This window comes from Aedes aegypti, chromosome 2, assembly GCF_002204515.2.
Source record: "Aedes aegypti strain LVP_AGWG chromosome 2, AaegL5.0 Primary Assembly, whole genome shotgun sequence".
NCBI lineage: Eukaryota > Metazoa > Arthropoda > Insecta > Diptera > Culicidae > Aedes > Aedes aegypti.
In genome coordinates, this window is record NC_035108.1 from 45,619,268 (window position 1) to 45,632,359 (window position 13,092).

Consider the following 13,092-nt stretch of genomic DNA (forward strand, 5'->3'; position numbering starts at 1 on the left):
CAAAATTTGAGCTAATTTATATGAAAACTGGGACTGCACAAGTTGAAGAGCTATGTATATTTGTATGTGAATTACCACAAAAAATAATTAATTACTTATTTTTTTTTTCATTTGGTCAAAGCTTTGCCCATGTACCTTTGAAGGTTAGTATTGTGCAGAAACTCCTAAAAAACCTTATCAGCTGCAACTTTGTAAAACACCGTTTTCAAATCTGACGTCTCAGTAATTGATCATTGATATTCATCCAAAGTAAAATCTTCAGTGTTCATCAATACTCTAAAAGACACAACATTGCTGCATCTGACATCTAATACCAATGTTTTGGAGTAAAATCCATCACATTGGTCTAATACTAAGTTCAGACTAAAGCTGATATTACGTACCTAATACATATGTTAGGCCGTCCCTTATTTTTCAAAAATGTGAAATTTTATAAGTCAGGTAAAAATTTGAAGTCCGTACATGGACGCTAAGTGGTCCCCCAACGGCCCTGAAGGTAAATGACATCGCTAAAGCGAGCTCGCTGCTCTAGTGGAGGAAATAAACTTCTGTGCTGACTACCAAAGCACGCAGGAGAATTTTTTACTAGTGGAGTACGAACTCATCTTCTTATTGCTAGCGTTACGTCCCCATTGGGACAGAGCCTGCTTCTCAGCTTAGTGTTCTTATGAGCACTTCCACAGTTATTAACCCGTATAGGCCTGAGTGAAAGCAAAATACTGAAACCCTCACCGCTCAGCGAATTCTTAACGGATTCAAATGTTTTTTTGTCAGTTCACTGGCCCATACATCTAGTTTCTAGAAGTGGCCAGAGGAACTCGGAAATATTCCTGTAGCCGGAGTTATTCCGGTGGTTTACTGGGTCAAGTCGGGTAAAAAAGGGCTATTTTTGGGACATGCCAAGTTACCTTTATTTATTTGCAATGACAATAATTTTAATTTGCATAAATCATTAAGATCTGATATTCAACAACAGAAATGAAGTGTTTTGCACCGTTTCAAATATACCGGATGTGGCCATTCGGACGTAATGCCCGAAAGAACCGGCTATAGATTTGTTGGATACTAAACCGATTCGATTCTCGAAAAGTAGAAATAAAACATAATTTTGCACTAAAATGCGTTCCCACAAGCTTGGCACAGATGTTCAGGTACAAATTGGTCACTTTATCATAAGTTTGAGGCGCCCCGGGGCTCAAAAATGATCATTTGTAGTATTAATCAAATGCAAAACTCATAGTTATCCAATTCAATCGTATCTCAAAAGGTTTATACTGATGCAATTTTCTTAAAATTCCGTCATGTAGTGGCCACATTATAGCCGATTCCGGAAATTATGTGTAACTTGAAATTTCCCTAACTTGAGGGGCACAAACACACAGTACCCTTCTCACCCGACCTGACCCAGTGATCCACCGGAATAACTCCGGCCACAAGAATATTTCCGCGTTCCTCTGTCCACTTCTAGAAACTAGATATGTGTGCCAGTATACTGACAAAAAATCATTTGAATCCATTAAGAATCCGCTGAGCGGTGAAGGTTTTAGAATTTTTGCTTTCACTCAGGCCTATACGGGTTAACTGAGAGCTTACTGTGCCAATGACCATTTTGCATGCGTATATCGTGTGGCAGGTACGTAGATACACTATGGCCTGGGAAGTCGAAAAAATTTCCAACCCGAGAAGATCCTCGACCGGTGGGATTCGCACCCACGACTCTCAGCTTGGTTTTGCTGAATAGCTGCGCGTTAACCTACGACTATTTGGTCCCTTTGCAGTACGAACGTCAGCCGATAACCTTGACGATACAGAAGCCAGTGTTACCAGTATCTTTTTTAAGCAAATCTTGTGTGCAAATATCAAGGCTCATAATTTGATTGTTTCTTGCACGCGTCATTCATGTACTGCAATAGAGGGTGCTATATTTAAAATAAATCAGTTTAAAATTCAAAACCGATGATATTTTAGAGAAAATTGACGCAATTTCCATTATATTGGCCTCAATTAGTTTTTTTACTTATTTTGGTATTGTAGGAGCACATTCTTTAAACTTAACGTCAAATATAAATAGACTTGAAACAAAAAGATTTCATGAAAAATTTCGAAACTTTTGATAAAATCTCTAATGAACTAGCAACACGGCCGGGCTAGCAACAAAGTGCCCTGTAGCAATCCTACTCAACGATGGGAGAGTAGGCCTTTGCCAAAACGACCAATGAGAAGTGGTCTTTTCTGACAGGCAATTGGTTTCGTTTTTGTACTTTGACCTGTCACGCCTTGTCTTCAGTCTGAACGTAGTATAGATAGCACACACAAATCATGGCTAATATGTTCCTTTGCATATGTGTATTCAGTGATGCCTGCAGAGCAGTTCAATTATGCCAAAGATTTTCAAATCAGATAGAAATCATTCACAAATAACTGAGTCTTCCGACTCTGAAAAGGTCCTCGAGAGAGTTGTAGCTAATAAACTCATTTAATAGTTTCAGTACAATACTAACCTTCGAAGGCACATAGGCAAAATCTAAAACCATTTAAATGGATTACTTGGTTTTCCGTAGAAGTTTCCAAATTATTGGGCAAAAATTTAGGAAGAACCACCAAATTGATATTTTTACCTGAAATAAAGTAGTATCCATAAAGAAATTTTATTGAGAAATTACTCAAAATCTATGGAAGAGACTAAAATTTAGGGAGAACCACCAAATTGATATTTTTACCTGAAATAAAGTAGTATCCATAAAGAAATTTTATTGAGAAATTACTCAAAATCTATGGAAGAGACTACAGGAATAATTCATAGACGAAGTTCTGGAAAAATGCCTGGAAGAACTTCATGAGAAATCATTGAACGAATTTATGGCGGAATCCTTAAGGTGATTATAGAACAAAGCCACACCTCAAATTTTCAAGAGCACAAGACTTTATAACCAAACAGCGCTCCGCGTAGAAAATCTATCCCATTGGTCACCACCAGCTAGCAAGCAATTTGATTGGTTTTCAACGCGATCTTATGTCAGATACTCTCGTCTTGTGCACTTGAAAATTCGAAGTTTGGCTTAGTTTTATAATCACCTTAAAATATTCTTGGAAAAGTTTCTAATAGATTATGTGAAGGAAATTCTCGGGAAAATTGTTAATGAAACTATTGATGGAATCCCTGTAAAATTATAGTTTGAAGAATTTTTGACAAAATCGGAATAGTAACGACTGGAGGAATCCTTATAGGATTTTAGTATAGCATAGACTGTACATGTCAATGGTTGCTACTCCGTGATTGAACGGAACTGGTGAGAATTGAACTTCGATCGAAATGAAAAGGGATGGGACTTTCCGCTTCCTCTCGAAGTGCACATTTTAGCAGCTCTCATATTATTGATCGATAACGGCACCGAGCAAGCACTTGTTCAGTCAGTTGGGGTGGGGAAGGAATGCTAGTTTGTAATGATTGTTGCTTCTAGAGACCGATAATACCTCTGCATCTCCACAGCCACTACGGAAAGGGTGTTGATTAGTGAAGGAGGAACAAAATCTGGGAGTCACCTTTGATCAGTGATGCGGTCCATGGATAAGGAGGAAAAATACGATTCTTACTTTAAACTAATTTTGCAAATATGTCTCGTGATGGAAAAATATTGGAAGTACGTTATTCAAAAGATATTTAAAAAAATGACGAAAAAAATGTATGTGTATAACAAAATTATATAAAACAAAAATAAGAGTTTACGTCCAAACTTGCAGTGACGAACCATCCATAGTTTGTTTGAAATAGGTATGTTATTTTCGCAACGTTGTCACTACAAAAATATGTTATCATAAGCATGAAACGAGCTCACCAGTTGGCATTCCATTTTCGACTGAACTTTTCACATTCACACAAAGCGAACTGATGCCAAGGAACCTCTGTTACAATTGATGCAGATTAACTCTTATACGACTATATTTAGTCATATATCAGTTGATATGCCTTAATTATAACAAGAGTGTTACTCAAGATTGATCTTGATTCCGTCGCTCACCTCACAGGAGCATGCAACGGAATCAAGGGTTCCGCAAGAGTTCCTTCAAGTATACCTCGAAAAACTGTTTTCAGGGTGCCTATGAGAATTGTGAGTGAGTCTCTAAATATGTATTTGAAGGAAACAACTCCTGTAGACCTTCCTCTAAGTAGAAATTCCCGAAGATCCTGTGGGGGATACGCGTAGGAATTTCTACAGACATTTCATGATCCTCCCGAGTTTATAGTAAGACTCTTTGCAAAGGTTCTTACACGATTTTTTGTTTTGTATTCTATCTATGTAATTCTGTCGGAATTTCTCATGGGAAAATGGACAAGTAGTTCTTTTAGAATATCACTATTTTTTCACGTAACAGTTTTCTTACAATACACATTCAAAAAAAATCTCATAAAATTCCTTTAAGGGCTTATTCGAAAGGAACTTCTTCAATCACATTTTCAAAAATTCTACAATGAAAATCACCAATGATTTTTAAATCATTGTATCTCTCAAAAGATTAGTAATACGAGAAAATTGATCAGAGAATTCGAACATTTTCAAAAGAAGAATCTATCTTAGGATTACTGTTAGAGCGTTTCCTAAGTTTCTTCTACAATATTATCACTAAGATTTTGATCAAAATCTCTTTTATGAGTTCTTTGAGAAAGTCTTTTGGAGATTTCTCCAGAAATTCACACGCAACAAGAATTTTCCAGCGTTATTTCGGACAATCCTCAATCGAACCAAAAACTCCTCACCAGATTATTCGTGGGATTTACAGTATAGCCCATAAAAAATGCGAAAATTGTCATATCATGTTTTATGATAGCTTTTACATATAAAATGTGAATGAAACATAAATATTATTCATAACTTGTATTGTTTAATCTATTTAGACTCAGTTTTTCGCTTTGGACATGAATTTTACCTGTTACTTTCACCTTACCAGAGAGGAATTGGAAGCATACCTTCAAATTTTATCATGCGGACGTCGAGTTCAATATCTGTGTGATGAAAGCTTCTAAAACATCAACGATGCCGTGAGATTGTTCACAGGCCTTGTCTCCAGCATACGCCCATATCAAATGATAGAATTGGTTCATACCTGGGTAATTGGAGACTTAAACATATTTTCGAAAAAACGGCTCATTGTGGAGAGCTTTGATTGAACCGTCATATAAGTGTGATAAGCGGCTCCGTTTTGCTCAAAACCTATAAGCTAGTATTGATATAAGTTGTCTCTAACCGAAGGAACAAATTTCATCCTCAAAAATCTGTTATAGGCCGCCGTATTTGCTGTTTTATTCCATTTTAACAAAAAATAAAGGCATATCAAACCTATAAGACGCAAATGCCCTCAAAACTATGACCCTGGCAAAATATTTTATTGTGATCATGAAAAACACGTTCTCTAAGAACTCCTCCATCCTCTGATACCAAACAAACTAAAATTTTCAACAATAAAGTGTGATTTTTAAAGGTGGAAAGTTTTTCACCAGAGTATACGACAATCAGACACTGTTTCTAGATTTGGGCGGACAAAACCTTTGAACTTATTTGCTTTATTGCATTATTTAGGACAGTAAGAAAAATATGACAAAAATTGCCCTAGATAGCGAAGTTGTGTCAGAATATACTGCAATAATCAGAAATTACATTCACTATCAAAAACAATGAAAATAACGCCTTTGGATGCTATTTTTACGTTCAAATAATTTTCGCATTTTTTTATGGGCCATACTGTATACAGCCTTTACTCCGGTCATTTTTAGTGAGATTTGAATTTCTTCAGGTTCATGATTTCTCTCAACAAATCTTTTTTTCTAAAACCACCGAAAAAAAGCTTAGATTTTCTTGAGACCTGACGTTTAACGAACAAAAAAAATCTTGGAAATCTTACAGGTTTTGTGATTATGTCAATAATATCTCCGGATAATCCTTAACAAAGTTTTCATTTCTTTGAAGCTCTCTGCATGTTTTTCATACAAGGGATTCCTTTAGATTAAATCCATATGGGAATATATGTTTTACGGAAAGAGAAGGAGATGTAACTGTGAATTGTAACACAAAAAATTGGACGAGCGAGATTCTTTGTCTGTTCAACCTTTTACGTCTGCATTGCCATGATGATAATCGCACGCTACCACCTCGTGTACTGATTGACTACATAAGACCATTAATGGACATGACGATAGTATTTTCGTGACGATGATTCTGATCGTAAATTGCTCTTAAAGTGTTACGTTTATGGTTCACAAGTATTATCATCATTCCAAAATAAACAGAATTACCGCTATTAACGCCGACCTCAGCATCACAGTAGGGGCGATTGGGGCAATATGAGCATTCTATATGTGTTTTCTTTGACCAGGTTAAATTATTACTATTTGCGTGTATGTACACACTTAAATTATTTTACGGATTCCTGTGAAATCTCAACAGCTGAACAGTTCGGTAAAATAAATTAACGGAGTACGGTAATTTTTTACAGTATTCGGTAAAAAATCACCGGAATCCGTTAAATTCCGACGAAGTTGCGGTGTTTTGTTTCACCGTACTGTTCAGCTGTTGACATTACGGTGAAATTCACCGTGAGAGCTTAGTGTGTAATAAGTTTAATTTTCAGCTTGGTGCTAAGACAACAATAAAAACTCTTTGCTCTTATATATCGTGTGGCAAGCATAAAAATACTCTATGAACTGAAAAGCCGAGAAATTTTCCAATCCGAAAAAATCTCCGGCTAGACCGGAATTCAAACACTTGCCCTTCATCATAGTCTAATTAAATATCTATGCGGTAACTGCTACGACTATTTGAACTTCTTACCAATCATATATCACAATATTATCAAGAAGGAAATCAAATATTATCGAAAAGGAAATCAAAATTAGCTAAATCAGTCTTGCATAATACTTTTTTTTTGTTAGGGCATGTGATAGTCCTATTCATGAACTCATGAATCATGAGTTTCATGTTAAAGTATTGATTTTGAATTGAAATTTCAAAGTGACTCATTGCATCCCTTATGCACATATTGCCCCATAATTCTTCTTAGCTATTTTACGACTCATTAAATTAAATTATTCTATTATTAACATCATTAATAGGCGATGCCTTAACTGAGAGCTTTTATTAATAAATTGTTGTATTTCTTATCTGTTGATAAGCAAGTGACGCGGAGGTCTTGAAATTGTCGTGGTGTTGAACATGTTTCAATTTGATGATACCACAAGCAAACGTCACACTCTACTTATTTTCTAGCGCCTAGCCCTAATGCTGTAGTGGTTGGCGCAAATACAATTTGAACTACAAATCCAAACCAAATTCAATCCACATCAAATCCAATATGAATCCAACCCACATGCAATCCAAATTGGATCTATATCCAATCCATTCCAAAATCCAATCGACAAGCTAATTAAATTCAATTGAAATTCAATCTATTCTTAATTAAATAAAATCCAAATCCAATCCAAATCAAATCTAATCCAATCCAATCCAAAATCCATCTAAGTCCAGTCCAAATCCAGTCAAAATCCAATCCAAAATCCAATCCAAATCCAATCCAAATCCAATCCAAATCCAATCCAAATCCAATCCAAATCCAATCCAAATCCAATCCAAATCCAATCCAAATCCAATCCAAATCCAATCCAAATCCAATCAAATCCAATCCAAATCCAATCCAAATCCATCAAATCCAATCCAATCCAATCCAAATCCAATCCAAATCCAATCCAAATCCAATCAAATCCAATCCAATCCAATCCAAATCCAATCCAAATCCAATCCAAATCCAATCCAAATCCAATCCAAATCCAATCCAAATCCAATCCAAATCCAATCAAATCCAATCCAAATCCAAATCCAAATCCAATCCAAATCCAATCCAAATCCAATCCAAATCCAATCCAAATCCAATCCAAATCCAAATCCAAATCCAATCCAAATCCAATCCAAATCCAATCCAAATCCAATCCAAATCAAGTCCAAATCCAATCCAAATCCAATCCAAATCCAATCCAAATCCAATCCAAATCCAATCCAAATCCAATCCAAATCCAAATCCAATCCAAATCCAAATCAATCCAATCCAATCCAAATCCAATCCAAATCCAATCCAAATCCAATCCAAATCCAATCCAAATCCAATCCAAATCCAATCCAAATCCAATCCAAATCCAATCCAAATCCAATCCAAATCCAATCCAAATCCAATCCAAATCCAATCCAAATCCAATCCAAATCCAATCCAAATCCAATCCAAATCCAATCCAAATCCAATCCAAATCCAATCCAAATCCAATCCAAATCCAATCCAAATCCAATCCAAATCCAATCCAAATCCAATCCAAATCCAATCCAAATCCAATCCAAATCCAATCCAAATCCAATCCAAATCCAATCCAAATCCAATCCAAATCCAATCCAAATCCAATCCAAATCCAATCCAAATCCAATCCAAATCCAATCCAAATCCAATCCAAATCCAATCCAAATCCAATCCAAATCCAATCCAAATCCAATCCAAATCCAATCCAAATCCAATCCAAATCCAATCCAAATCCAATCCAATCCAAATCCAATCCAAATCTCTTAGCTTGGTCTTGCTGAATAACTGCGCGTTTACCGCTACGGCTTTTTGGAAAGATTATGAACTTGTTGGAGGGATAAAATTAAAATTTATACTTGAGTTTCTAATCCAGATCTTTCTTAATTTCCAACAGGTTTTCCGCCATGGCGAACGAACACCGGTTGACACTTATCCCAATGATCCTTTGGTGAACAGTACGTTTTCCCCTTACGGATGGGGTCAGCTCACAAACGTAAGACCTAAACCTATCGACATTACAGACCGCGAAAATCCTGACCAAACTCGTGTTTTCAGTTCGGCAGAAGAAGTCTCTATGACATAGGCACGTGGCTACGCAATCGCTACGGAAAGCTACTGGGGAAACTTTACCACCCGGACAAAATATTTGCCCAAAGCACGGGCGTTTCGCGGACCCAGATGTCCATCGAGTTGGTGCTAGCTTCGCTCTATCCACCTGCAGACACTGCCCAAGAGTGGAACAAGGATCTCAACTGGCAGCCGATTCCTTTCTTCAGCGAGCCTTTGGATGAGGACACGGTTCGTAACGGCGGTAATACCCGATGACAATATCTGTTTTATCTAATTTTCGTCTCAATTACAGTTACTGCTGGTCCGGAAATCGTGTCCTCGTTACCACGAAGCTCTGATGGAAGTCATGGAGAGCTCTGAGGTGCGACAATTCCTCAACGACAGTCAAGAACTGTTGGATAATCTCACCACCATAACCGGATCCGATATCAAAACGCCGGACGATGTCCAATCGCTATTCAGCACTTTGAAAGCGGAGGACGACTTTGGCCTTGCGCTGCCCGAGTGGATCAGAGAATACTACCCGGACAAGATGCTTCCACTGGTCACATTTGGCTATACACTGAACGTCTACAACGACGAGCTAAAAAGGCTGAAAGGTGGACCGTTCCTGAAGAAGACCATTTCAGAATGGGAAGCCGTGATAGCTTCGGAAGGAACCCGTGACAAGAACAAGAAAATGTTCCTATACGCCGGGCACGACTCATCGGTGGTCAACATCCTTTCGGCGTTCAACGTGTGGAAGGAACAAGTTCCGGGCTACGCCATTATGGCCCTCTTCGAACTGTACAAACACCGCTGGACGGACGAGTACTCGGTGAGAATTTACCAGAAGAACGTCGGAGAGTCACCGATTAGTTTGAAGATTCCCGGTTGCAGCAAGTACTGCCCGGTGGAAAAACTGAAAACGCTGCTCGATAGCCATGTGCCGACCGATATGGCCGTTCTCTGTAAAGCGCATGACGCCGGCTTCGAAGAGCCACCTCCCAGTGGACCCTGAATCTGCACTGTGTTTGGGTGGGGTCGTTTATAAATCTAAGGTAGGTAATATAGATACTAGTGTGAAATGTGATTTTAAGTAAATTGTGATTTAAAAGATGTTATGAGTATGAAATGTGTGTTTCATTATTGGCTGAATCGATTATGTTTGACTTCAAGGAATGGGTCATTTTTGGAAAACGGGATTGAGTATATGGACAGTAGTATAAAATCGGTTAACTTTTTTTCTGATAGTCCATAATCCATTATAAAATAAGATGCTTTTCAGCTCATGAAGTACGAACTTTCAGGTATCTGAAGAAAAAGCAATCTAGCCTCTGGAAATTTTTCCCGGGTCGTGATGTTTCCCCGTCGACGAGCTTGATGGTCTGGCTACCACTTCAAGAAACCGTTTCCCTACGTTTCCATTCTTCCATCATTATAGCACTTCTTTCCTTACGCCTGATGCATGGCGTATATGCAGGGGTATATCCGGTCTACTGTGGGCCAGTTTTAAATGCAACATCAATTCATGTCCCTTCCTCTCATCGGTCTGAATTCTGGCGTGGCAGGCGCCATTTATGCCTAAAAATATGAGATAACCAGCACCTATACTGAGGGTATCTGTTAGTCCCAAGCAGTCATCTGGTTGGTTTATTGTGTAAGTGCAGCTGATCTGGAGTAGCAACCACGGGCGGTTAAAAAAGCTCAAGCTCAGGCTCTTCAGGTCGAGAAGTTTCCCAACTTTCGGAGGAAGCTTTTTATTTGTGACGTAGAGGCTTCTCAATTTCTGGTAGAAAAGCTTTTTAGCTTCTGGAAGAGAATCATTTAAGATTCTGGAAAAGAAGCTTTCCTATTTCCAACTAGAAGAAAAACTTTCCAGCTTTTGTAAGAGAAGCTGGAACATTTCTGGATGAGAAGCTTTCTAACATATTAATAAGCTATCCAGTTTTACGAATTTTGGTAGAGTAAATTTCCAGCTTCCGGAGAAGAAGCTTAGTATCTGGCGGAAAGATTTCCTGTTTTTGGTGGATAAACTTCTCAGCTGCTGAAGAAGAAACTTTCCAGCTTCACGAGAAAATACTTTCTAGCTTATGAGAAACTTCTTTCCAACTTTTATGAAAGCTTTTGCAACGTCTGAATAAGCTCTCTAACGTTTGAAAGAACTTTCCGGCTACTAAACATATTTTCCAACTTCTGAAATAAAAGCAGGAGGAAAAGATTCACAACTTTTAGAGAAGCTTTCAAATTTCTGGCGAAGGAGTTGCTAGTGCTACGAAGAAACTTCTAGGTTCTGACCTTTTAAACCATTTTAGCGGTCGATACGAATATATTGGAGGTGGTCAATCCACCACCCGCAGCGTTCGCATAGTTTTTGTTCACGTTTGACAAACACACTGATTTAAGCATTGGGCGTACATGTTCTCTCGACTATGATTTTGATCGCGATTTATTCTAAGTGTTAGGTCTGTCTGTCTGTGTCTCCAGCTTTTGGTGAAGAAGCCTTTCAATTACGGGAAGAAAGCTTTTGGTGAAAAAGCTTTTTACCTTCTTATAGAGAAGTTTTTCAGCTTTGGTAGAAAACATTTTCAGCTTCTTGTAGAAAAGCTTTTAAACTTTTAGCCGAGAAGCTTTTAAAGTTTTAGCCGAGAAGCTTTTTAGCTTCTATCCGAGAAGCTTTTAAGCTTCTAGCCGAGAAGCTTTTGAGCTTCTAGCTGAGAAGCTTTTAAGCTTCTAGTCGAGAAACTTTTAAGCTTCTAGCCGAGAAGTTTTTAAGCCTCTAGCCTAGAATCTTCAAAGCTTCTAGCCAAGAAACTCTTAAGCTTCTAGCCGAGAAGCTTTTAGGCTTCTAGTAGAAGAGCTTTTAAGTTTCAAGTAGAAAAGTTTTTCAGTTTCTGCAAGAGCTCTACAACTTCTGATAGAGAAGCTTTCCAGGTTCTCTTAGAGAAGCTTTCCAGGTTCTTTTAGAGAAATTTTTAGGCTTTTATCGGAGAAGCTTTTCAGGTTCTTCTTTTGAGCTTGTAGTAGAGATGGTTTTAAGTTGCTAGGAGAGAAGCTTTAAAGCTTCTACAGTCGAATTTCGTTCGTTGCACTATCTTTAAGTGGGCTACGTTTTAATTGATTTTGATCGCGATTTATTCTAAGTGTTAGGTCTGTTTGTCTGTGTCTCCAGCTTTTGGTGAAGAAGCCTTTCAATTACGGGAAGAAAGCTTTTGGTGAAAAAGCTTTCTAGCTTCTTATAGAGAAGTTTTTCAGCTTTATAGAAAACATTTTCAGCTTCTTGTAGAGAAGCTTTTAAACTTTTAGCCGAGAAGCTTTTAAACTTTTAGCCGAGAAGCTTTTTAGCTTCTAGCTGAGAAGCTTTTAAGCTTCTACCCGAGAACCTTTTAAGCATCTAGCCGAGAAGCTTTTAAGCTTCTAGCCGAGAAGCTTTTGAGCTTCTAGCTGAGAAGCTTTTAAGCTTCTAGTTGAGAAACTTCAAAGCTTCTAGCCGAGAAACTCTTAAGCTTCTATCCGAGAAGCTTTTAAGCTTCTAGTAGAAGAGCTTTTAAGTTTCTAGTAGAAAAGTTTTTCAGTTTCTGCAAGAGCTCTACAAATTCTGATAGAGAAGTTTTCCAGGTTCTTTTAGAGAAGCTTTTAGGCTTTTATCGGAGAAGCTTTTCAGCTTCTTCTTTTAAGCTTGTAGTAGAGATGGTTTCAAGTTGCTAGGAGAGAAGTCGAATTTCGTTCGATGCACTATCTTTAAGTGGGCTACGTTTAAATGGGCTCCCGTTAGTTGGGCTATAGCCCACCTAAAACAAAGGCAAACGTCATTTTCTGACATTAGACGCAATTTATCAATGTTGGTAGCTCTGTTTTTCTTTTGTTCTATGTTATTTGACAGCTCGAAACTCAGCCCGATTAGTGAAAGTCTTTCACTAAGTGGGCTATAGGTTTAGTGCAACGAACGAAAGTTGACTGTAGTAGAAAAGTTTTTCAGTTTCAGTAGAGAAGCTTGACAACTTCTGCACACTTAAACGGTTTCGCCGAGAACCCAACAGCTGATATCTCGGTAATAATTTGACGATTCTCGGTAAAACTTTTACCGAGATCTCGGTAAACGTTTACCAAATCTCGGTAACGTTCGCCGAGATCTCGGCGAAAAATTCGGATTGCCGAAATCTCGGTAAAATAAGTACCGAGATTCGGCTTTAAAATTTACCGAGCACTTAG

The 13,092-nt window shown here is 37.9% G+C and overlaps 1 protein-coding gene across 2 annotated transcripts in view; it reads left to right on the forward strand.

The window, feature by feature from the left end:
- Positions 1-10,015, forward strand: part of LOC5570515 (venom acid phosphatase Acph-1) — a 28,008-nt gene extending 17,993 nt beyond the window's left edge. For both annotated transcript variants that reach the window (XM_001659153.2, XM_021840731.1), the window contains exons 3-5: positions 8,726-8,824; positions 8,887-9,129; positions 9,194-10,015. In XM_001659153.2, coding sequence (XP_001659203.1) covers positions 8,726-8,824; positions 8,887-9,129; positions 9,194-9,901 — 1,050 coding nt within the window. In that variant the 3' untranslated portion in view covers positions 9,902-10,015. The remainder of the gene's footprint in view (positions 1-8,725; positions 8,825-8,886; positions 9,130-9,193) is intronic.
- The last annotated feature ends 3,077 nt before the right edge of the window (positions 10,016-13,092 follow it).